General features: G+C 37.9%; 1 protein-coding gene across 3 annotated transcripts; it reads right to left on the reverse strand.

Moving 5' to 3' along the window:
- Window positions 1–122: 122 nt before the first annotated feature.
- Window positions 123–9,610, reverse strand: LOC139961733 (uncharacterized). Of its 3 annotated transcripts, none has more exons than XM_071961170.1 (6): window positions 9,063–9,610; window positions 6,372–6,464; window positions 5,618–5,672; window positions 2,858–3,001; window positions 1,626–1,910; window positions 123–869 (listed from the first exon to the last, which is right to left on the reverse strand). In XM_071961170.1, exons 2-6 carry the CDS (start codon window positions 6,393–6,395, stop codon window positions 661–663), a joined length of 717 nt encoding a protein of 238 aa, XP_071817271.1. In that variant the 5' UTR covers window positions 6,396–6,464; window positions 9,063–9,610; the 3' UTR covers window positions 123–660. The 3 variants fall into 3 exon arrangements, with proteins under 3 accessions (XP_071817271.1, XP_071817270.1, XP_071817272.1); XM_071961169.1 differs by having other exon boundaries at window positions 1,626–1,913; window positions 9,063–9,603; XM_071961171.1 differs by lacking the exon at window positions 6,372–6,464 and having other exon boundaries at window positions 1,626–1,913; window positions 9,063–9,596.
- Window positions 9,611–10,515: the final 905 nt, after the last annotated feature.

A 10,515-nucleotide genomic window follows, 5' to 3' on the forward strand; every position in this document is an offset into this window, starting at 1 on the left:
ATGTTGTGATGAGGAGGGAAGAGGGGTGGGTGTGTGTCGATTTGCTTGTCAAATAGGGAGGGTGGGGAGGGGGGGTGGCAAAGATATCTCTTAGACAATGAATAAAACTAAACAGCCACATTTAGCAACTTTTCACCTTTTTCATTTCAAATTCTAGATGTGATTTTCACTATAGTTAATACATATAGATTGATTACATTACTTCTAAACTGCTCTGCTCGAAACTATTTTACACTTTACGAAATTGTAACCAAACAGGAATGTGTGTAAAACAATTCGTAGCTTATTAAAGACCATCAGGAAAATCGGAATTCCGTATGAAAATTTGGAGAAAGTACAAAATGGGTGACGGGCTTTTCTCTGTTTTTCCTCATTTTTAGAATGATAATCTCGCATTGGATAGATCGTTTGTACGTCCATTCCTTCGACGTAATCATGACGTCATCATTAATACTGCTTTCTGCTTCAAATATGTATTAATATAGAACTTATTCAATGAGTTTTCTCTCTGATCAGTTCTTCTACACCGGACAAAATGAAGTTTTGTGATTTGAACGATTCGATTGATATTCGATTAATTAGATTTCTAGTCTTTGATTCAATAAAGATGCACGACGTTTGTGTGGGTAATGTGTGGGTCCTGCGATTAACTAGATCTGTTCAGGAAGTCTCTTCAGAACTATTTCTTCCTCCATCAGGGATCGCAGTTGTTCCAAAATTTGGAAAAATATTGGTCTCTTTCTTTGGGATTTTATCTTCTCTGCTTCCTTGTCCGAGATTTTCATTTCCGTGGTTCGTAGCTTCATCTTCAGTCGTTTCGACTGTTTGTACAGGAATATCCACATTAGGTATTTCTGGTTGTTCACTCGCTGTAAATTAACATAGTAATCACAGAAAGACAATTACCTTAGAGGAAGATTTAGGTAAAAGCAGGGGTGGATCCCCGATTTTATATATGGAGGGGATGTCATCCTGCGGTCGCTGAAGCGGACTCCTGTAGATGGGGTCTGGGTGAATCCTCACCAAGGTCTAAACGCATAGTTGTTCTACTGACTAAATGAGTCCCAATACCACCCCTCCACCCCAACCCCTCCCTATTGATGGAATTTTTTTAAAGGCAAATCTCTCAAGAATTAAAACTGGTCTATTGACATGTATTACACGGGTGAAAATTATTGTAGTAAAATAGTAAAAAGTAAAATATTTGATGGAAGGACTGGAGGCCACTTTAGGGCAGGAAGAGTAGGTTTCAGTGATCTTTAAACGACGTTTTGTTAGGATATCCGATAAGAAATGTTTAAACCCATTAAACAGAGAATTAAAAAGACTCCTGCTATCATATCCCTTCCATTGTCACGGAAACGTCATTTAAAATTCCTTTGCCACTTTACAGAACAAGGTTACTTCGCCCAACAAATGGCTTTCGCTATAAAAATGTAAATTTAAAGTACCTTTACAGTATTGATTTATGAAGGGACAGTTACCGTATACATTTAAAATTGACAATCACAAACTACCCCCGCTACACCCAAGGCAAACATAAGTGAACATTCTGTTCGTCTATTGGTCATTTTTAAATATAAAGTTTGTTATATATTTCTTTAGTGATGAAGGTAATTGCTCACCGACTGTTGTCATAATAGTCTGGAATATTGATGGTCCGTTTCCAAGCTGGTCGAATGGTCTCACCTTGATGATGTATATTACATTTGGTGACACATTCTCTATGACGTAGTTGGTGACGTCAGCACCGAGTCGTACCCTTACCACGTCTGGTATGTATTCACCGTAACTAAGCTCATATCCACTTAATGTAGCGTAATGTACAGGTGGCAGCCACTCTACCTCGATGGATGTACCATGTTCCTCTACCAGGATGCCAGCTGGTGCCCCAAGAGAACCAGCAAATCCTGCTAATAATGAAAATATATAAAATCAGATTACCGCCACCTCTTTTCTTAGTCCAATCATGCAACTTATGGGCATGAAACAGAATGCCTGTTGTTTTGGTCAATGCTGAATTATCTCCCAAAATTACGTGTTTTCTTTCTTTAAACCACAACTAATATTAAAGATTAACTTATAGCTTCAAAAAAATTCACAGTCGATTTACCTAGTGTGCCTAATTTGACTTGAAGGCCTGTCACGAGGAGGGGAGGGGGGGCCGTGAAGACTACAGTCCCGGGGTAAATCGGGGTTTTATGCTCAATAAACGGAACCTGGAAAGAATATGTGGGATAAGGAATAATATTCTCATTTTCACAATGCACCAAGGGCAACATGAAGACATCATAAAGTAGCCCGGTGACATAATTGGCAACAGGACCCGACCCGATTTTGATGCCGCTGTTGACGACGATGTCAAACTTCAGAATCCAGTTGTCCATATCATTCTGTACTTTCTTCCTCTCTCGTAATCTCACTCCCGCTCCCCCACCCCCACCCCTACCCTTCCTATATTCCTCTATAAGGTTTGAGAATTTAAGTTGATCCATGCAGGTTGAACAGACGTTAATCTGAATAGATCAGGGAAACATTGATTCATAAGTATATGCGGAGTAAAGGTTTAAACTATTATCACATGCTTTAAGATTTAAATGGAATTAAAATGCAAAATGCGTTGTTTACATTTTCAGGTGATTGAGATCGTCAGGGGTTCTATTTCCTTATTTCCTTTTCTATTCATTTCTATCTTTAATGAGACACAAACTGTGATTTAGGAATTTCTAAAAAATAGACTGATTAAATAGAATCTTTATTCGGACATAGTGATACCTATATACACCCCCCCCCCCCACCCCCATCCCCACGCCATCCCCACCGCAACCACAAAAGAACACACTGAATAGCTTCTTACCTGCTGGGACGTGTGAGGATGCAGAGGAATCCTCTTGCCTTCTGAGAAAATCACTACACAGTTTCGCGAGCTTCTTGCACGCCTTTGAACTCCCTCTGTTACATTTTCTCTGTAGTTTTTCACAATTCACATTCTTTCTTTTAGCTGTTGAAATAACACACACGCACACAAACATAACATTATAAAATATTGAAAATTTAGATAGAAATGATTTTTATTGCATATAACATTTTTCTGATAGTAAAAAAACAACCACAGCCAAACAATATATGAAATTGACGGTAACTGGAGAGAAAGTGTAATGATGTGTGTCCATTTATGTTAGTTTGCATTCTGTCCATTTTATTTTATACTCATAGAGCGACATATAATTAAAAGGAAGAGAGAGAAAATAGTATTCTTCTCCTCGAACTAAACTGTTGCTGTATGGTTTAATTTAGGCCTATATACTAGCCTATCGAAGTTGCAGTGACTCGAAGAGAACTCATTACTCGAGTACTTTTTTGTAAGTGCTCGTACCTGTACTTGATTTAAAGTAATTGGAACTCGAATTGAACGACTTCTTACATATCAAACTAAGTATGTAAAACTTACGTTATTAGAGCACACGAAACTTTCGATTTTTACCGATAATTTTGGCATACTACTTTATCACTCTATAATAACATGGAAGTCATACCGCACTTAGCAATATCACAACTTGTAGCCTAGTGTGTTACCACATACAGTATCATACATGTACCTTAGTGTATTACCACGCAAAGTATCATACATGTAGCCTAGAGTATTACCAACATACAGTATCATAAATGTAGCATAGTGTATTACCACTTACAGTAGTAAACATGCAGGCTAGTGTATTATCACATACAGTATCATACATGTAGCCTTGTTTATTATCATGTACAGTATTATACATGTAGGCTAGTGTATTATCACATACAGTATCATACATGTAGCCTAGTGTATTACCACGTACAGTATCATACATGTAGGCTAATATTTTACAATGTACAGTATCATACATGTAGCCTAGTGTATAACCATACACAGTATCATTCATGTAGCCTAGTGTATTACCACGTACAGTATCATACATACAGCCTAGTGTATTACCATACATGTAGCTTAGTTTATTACCATATACAGTATCATACATGTAGACTTGTGTATTACCAAATACAGTATCATATATGTAGCCTAGTGTATTACCACGTACAGTATATCATAATGTAACCTAGTGTATTAGTAGTGTATTACCATGTACATTGTCATATGGGCTAGTGTAATACGTACAGCTTCATTCATGCATATGTATCATCACGTAGAGTATCATACATGTACGATATAGCATTACCACGTACAGTATCATACATGTAGCCTTGTGTATTACCACGTACGATTATACTGGACGAAGATGAAGAATACATAATTGGTCAACGGCAATAATTAAATTACTAAGCTATGGAACAATTAGTCACTTGCTGACAGTATTAGTCTAACAAGTATTGTGCATACATAATCATGACGTTGCTTGCTTCTACCACTTTGTCAGTCCAATATATATATATATATATATATATATATATATATATATAGCAAAATGTTCTGATATTGAGTCATTCTGATCGAACTTGGCAAACATATAGTGAATTCCGAGCAATATGTCATAACATTCAACTGTTATCTGCTCACCAGGGAGCAATTATAACCAAATGACGTTCTTGTGTATTAAATAAACCACTTCATTTTAATTAATTGGATTTAAAGGTGACTCGTACTCAGTCTCCGGATTATAAAATGCTGTACTCTGACACTGGTACTCTGTATTCGAATCTTAAGAGGCAATATACGAGTACCAGAGTACTTGGTACTCGGAACCTCAAGTAGTACTCGGAACCTCAAGTAGTACTCGGAACCTCAAGTAGTACTCGGAACCTCCAGTAGCACTTGGTACCTCGAGTAGTACTCAGAACCTCAAGTATAGTACTCAGAACCTCAAGTATAGTACTCGGAACCTCAAAGTAGTACTTGGAACCTCAAGTATAGTACTCGGAACCTCCAGTAGCACTTGGTACCTCGAGTAGTACTCGGAAACTCTAGTAGTACTCGGAACCTCAAGTTGCACTCGGAACATAAAGTAGTACTCGGGGCCTCAAGTAGTACTCGGAACCTCAAGTGGTACTCGGAACCTCAAGTAGTACTCGGAACCTCAAGTAGTACTCGGAAACTCAAATAGTACTCGGAACCTCAAGTAGTACTCAGAACCTCAAGTATAGTACTCAGAACCTCAAGTATAGTACTCGGAACCTCAAAGTAGTACTTGGAACCTCAAGTAGTACTCGGAACCTCAATTAGTACTCAGAACCTCAAGTATGGTACTCGGAACCTCAAAGTAGTACTTGGAACCTCAAGTAGTACTCGGAACCTCAAGTAGCACTCGGAACCTCCAGTAGTACTCGGAAACTCAAGTAGTACTCGGAAACTCAAGTAGTACTCGGAAGTGCTCTTAATACTCGGATGAAAGTACTTGACTGCAACATGCACTGACCTACTGTTATATATTCCCGTATTGTGCGATCCAATATAGTATAAATACATCTCTATTTAGCTTCCAGGTATTTCCTCTCAATGTTATTGATCACATTAAATGCTGAGGGAGAGGAGCCTATCTTCCTACAGGCTATGCCGCGGCACTACAATATGTTATACATTTGTTCTCATTGTATATGTTGTCGTACTGCCCAGACTATCACTTACCGTCTACTGCGAAAACTATCAAACTGAGGCACAGACCGGTAAATAACAACCTCATCTAAAAGAGTAGATAAAAAGATGCAACAAAGAAATATTATAGAAGAGATATAAAGAAATTAAATCATTAGTCCCGCAGTCCACTTAAAACCACACAAACCAGTCCAGGACATATCAGCACAGTTTATAGTCCAGATCATTTGAGACCGGATCATTCCAGTCTAGTTCAGTCCAAACCAGTTCTGTCCAGTACAGTCCTGTTCATATTATTTCCCCCTTTGCTTGGACTATAACATATCGAAACATATACTTCTGCCTAACGTCAGCATGTAATAATAACTCGTAATAGTGACTTGAAGCGTCGACAAATTGATAGGTTGATATTTATTGGCTGAACGTAGGAAAGCCATGGAGGTATACGCGGTACTAAATTTTAAGTACAAATCCAGTAGGTCATTAGGCGTCGACTCGCGATAACATTTGCCACCACCCCCACCGCACCCACACCCCATCCCACCCCCCCCCCCTTCCGCGCATTCCCTCTCTTTCCCTTACTTTTGAAGGAGTTTCTAAGAAATCTTTCATTTATTTTCCGACAACTATTGCATTTTTCAGTCAGGTACATCGTAACGGTAATCATATACAGTCACCGTTCACTATACACAAATATGATACATGCTTGTCAAAAAGTTCACATAATAATAAATATGTTACCCATCAAAATGTTTCTCTCTATATTTGGTTATAATAATAGCTTTACCGAGATGCAATAAAAACCAGTCATCCTTTTACTAGTGGAGGAAATTGATTATCCTGTTCGGAAACTCAATGACCTTATTCTTTGGCACGTCCGCTTGAGCGAGAGAGAGGAGAAAAACGTAGATATATTACACAGATTTCATCTCTAGTAGTAAAAACTTGATCGCATCAGGAATTTCAGGAAATATCAAAGCTTTGCCTTTTGACCTTTTCAACGGCATAACATTACCAACTCTCAGCAACCGGTAAATTGGATTTTTGAATTGCGGTTATCAATAGTGCACCCCATGATGTAAGCTTTGGATACTCCGCGAACATTGCTGAGCGCATGTTACTCAACTGGATAAATATCTATACCCCATCTCGTGATTTATACCTCCCCAAGCTGGATGATCATTTTTCCAGTTTTGGGATGAAAAAGAAACATACGGTGTAATTCATTCTTTAACTATTAAATGAAGAATATAATTTCAGAAACCTGATGTCATATTTGTTCCTTTCCTATGTACAACATTTTGTGATATATGTTCATTTTACATTCATATGTTTTGGGCCCAAAAGGAGCCTAGCTCAAGCAGGAACGACGTCAAAAGAGCACATTGAAAAAATATGAATGATTTTTTGGTGTTTTTTTTTTTACTATTATCTTGGTTCCACTGTGGGTTTTTTTTTTAAACCTTTTAAAATACAGATAAACATGGGGGCCTTCTTAAGTTAACAATCGATTTGAAACTTGAAAAAAAAAAAATCTGTACTTTCTATGACATGATACATGTTTGATTCAAGCTCTTCAACTTCAAATGAACACATCTCGAAAACGGTGTATAATAAGATATCTGATTGAAATTACAACAGGTAAATCCACATTGTATAAGTCAAAGATAAATTTTGCTCGGAATTATTCTATTAAGAATGTTTTCCAATATATTGAGAGTAAAGTAAGTCATCCTGTTAATTATTATTATTATTATTATTTTTAGGTTTACAGTCTTGTTCAGGGCCAAGGCCTTCTTACACGACTTTAATGTCGTTATCATAGTTATTGTTGTCGTGTTGCTGTATTTATCCTCTTCTTGCCTCTTACTTGTCATCGTCGTTGTAGCTGTTGTTGCCATTGTCGTTTATTTTGTGTTTATTTTTCATTTTTCTTTGTCGTCTCTTTCGTTCTAATTGTTTTCCTAGTCGTTGTTCCTTCATTGTTGTCGTGGTACCTTTCTTGTAATGTTACCGTCAATGTCGCTGCTGTCGTATTCGTCATTTCATTTTCATTTCGTTGTTATCGTCTTAACGTCGCTGCTGTCGTATTCGTCATTTCATTTCATTTTCATTTCGTTGTATCGTCTTAACGTCGCTGCTGTCGTATTCGTCATTTCATTTTACTATCCTTTTCGCTGTTATCGTCTTAACGTCGCTGCTGTCGTATTCGTCATTTCATTTCATTATCCTTTTCGCTGTTATCGTCTTAACGTCGCTGCTGTCGTATTCGTCATTTCATTTTCATTTTCGCTGTTATCGTCTTTGTTGCCTTGGTTTCGTCATCTTCATCTAAGTCGTCGTGCTCTTTATTTCATTTTTGTCGTCATCCTCCTCAGTTTTCTTTTCCCATCTCACATTTTTTATGCCATGATACTTTTTCTCATTTCAGTTTTAGCTTCGCTGTCGTCATCGTACCCATCGTCATTTACGTCATTGCTTTGCGCTAAGCCGTCGTTGTGCGGTTTGTTTTTTGTCGTCGTTGTTAATTTTGTTTTATTTGTAATTGTCGTTGCTACTGTCGTAATCCTTGTCCTCGGGTTTCCTTTTAATTATTTTCATCTTTAAATGTCGTCGTCGTCGTTGTAAATGCCGATGTCGTCATTTGTAGTCGTCGTTCCTAATTTTCTTCATAGTCGTCATCGCCGTCACTTTTGATGTCGTTCATTATATCGTCGTAGGCATCGGCAGCGTCGTCGCCGTAAGTTGACGCTTTCGTGTTCTCCTTCCTCGTCTTCGTAGTCATCGTCGCCGAAATTGTCGTCGTCTTTGTTGTTATCGTGAAAATAATTTGAACCATCTTAATTACATGACATTTATGGAAACTGAAATAACTTCCATATTTCAAACTGAGGCGGACACAACTATACCTAGTAACTATACCTAGTAACTATACTGTACAATGTTGGAACTGGCGCTGAGAATTAAATGTTACACATCAACAGGTTATAGCTTTGGCAAGAGTCAATTTTGTATGTAACTGAGTGGGGGTGGGAGGGGTATGCGGTTGAAAGAGATAAGGAATTTGAAGAGAATTCAGGGGGAAGCAGTAAAACGTTTTGCAGATTTCTGTTCATCAACTAAAAAAAATGGCATTTCTTGTCCCTTGGCGTAAACCAGAGACGTCTGTGATGCTTACTAATTAATAGCTTCCTTCCGCGACGCCTAACGTTATAACACTTTACAATGATATATACAGAAAATTACACACTAAACTGTTATCAATGCACGCTCGAACGTATTTATCAGGTCAAGTGCATACACACATATAATCATATAATTATATGTTGTTCTGACAAACCCTGCTACCATTAATAAATTTGAAACATCATGTATGTCTGCATGTGTACACTTTATACCTACATGGCAAGGAAACTCAGAATCTTCCCTTGCGGAACAGAAACCGGTACCTGTTTAAAAAACATAAAGAATAACTTACCTTTAATTATCCAAAGATATATAGCCTTTCTAATTAAACTTGTAAAGTTTTGCTTCGATGGGTCACCGTTTATTATGAACCACAGATCATCTCGTTGAAAATGAAACAAGAAACACAAAATACCAAACCAAATAGGCAGACGATCGCCTTCTGGAATTGTTATAACACTGAGCGAAGAGCAATGAGTAAAAATATTCAACTGAACACATACTACTACACTTGGCCTATACGCAAAAATATTCACACGAGCTCTTGAAACGTGACCGCTACTTAGGACGAACTTTGTAAAAAGTTCGCCATAATTCATCGAATGAATTTTGATTACTTTGACTTGTGCAACTTATTTGGCAGAATTAAGATTTTTTTTTTTTAAAGTCATGCCGGGAAATGTTTGGGACTATATTATGAGAACTGCCGTTATTATGCTGTTACGTTTGTAGGGAGCATGCTGGCTTTTATTGAGGTTTCCCTGGCTTGACACAGCAGCATGCTCCCAATAAATCCACTGGAAACGGCGCAAACCATCTGTTTGACAACAGAAAAAAGTTACATTTGACGGTTTTGGGTCGGGTCAAAGCTCAGAAGGATTTTTTGAAATATGATCAAACTTACAACCTTTTTTTCTGCTGAGAAAGTAAAAAAAGTCCGTCAAATTAATGATAATGTGTAACTTTAATCAGGAGCAAGAGTAAGGTCAAAATCATACTCTGTTGACGATGGATAAGGAAATGTAATGTGACTGTAATCATGTTTAATAAAATATAGTATATAGGGCCAATGTATAGGAAGTATGAGTAGAATGTGTGTGTTTTTTTTGTGTGCGTATGATGTAGACTTTATAAATACTCGGTGGGTGAGTTAAGTTAACTTCATATACAGTTAATTCGAAACAAATGCGTTAGGATGTGTCGAGAGCCAGACCGGGCCGCCGTTGAGACGATTTATCACAGTGCACCCTTTTCAAAGTCTTCATTTTTCGTATATTGTGAATATGAGAATACACTTTAATGTGTCCTATATTTTATTTTTTCCTTCTGCCGAGCCACGGGGCGTGAGTCCTGTGACCCCCCTCCCAACCCCCCCCTCTCTCTCTCTCTCACTTCAAACATGAATCCGCTGCGTTAGTCATTCCTCATCACTGGCATTTTCTCTCTCCTCTGCCAAGTTGCCTTCAGCCACATTTAGGGGAAGGGAACAATAATCCTGAAGGAGTACGATACATTTTTTGCAACATAGAAATGTCGTAATTTAAGATCCTTTTCCTTTGTAAAGACGAATTTGTAAAAAATCGTAGCCCTGCTCAAAATGGCACTAAAATCCTGCCCGATGTATTTAACAGAGAATTGGACTACAACTCTCATAACCCCATCCCCACCCCCATTCCCACCCCGGGCTTCGCTGGATGGGTCGTTACGACCTATAAGCACCTTCAACAGTAGGTCTTAAACAGTAT

The sequence above is a fragment of the Apostichopus japonicus genome, chromosome 20 (genome assembly GCF_037975245.1).
Source record: "Apostichopus japonicus isolate 1M-3 chromosome 20, ASM3797524v1, whole genome shotgun sequence".
NCBI classification, from domain to species: Eukaryota; Metazoa; Echinodermata; class Holothuroidea; order Aspidochirotida; family Stichopodidae; genus Apostichopus; species Apostichopus japonicus.

Bases quoted from the DNA above. Each gene is read 5' to 3' on its own strand.
- LOC139961733 (XM_071961169.1), bottom strand. From the start codon at position 6,395: ATGACTGGTTTTTATTGCATCTCG. The intron at 3,002-5,617 runs GTAAGTGATAGT...TTATTTCAACAG, and splicing joins GATAGTTTTCGCAGTAGACG to CTAAAAGAAAGAATGTGAAT. The intron at 1,914-2,857 runs GTAAGAAGCTAT...TTTCATTATTAG, and splicing joins ATCCTCACACGTCCCAGCAG to CAGGATTTGCTGGTTCTCTT.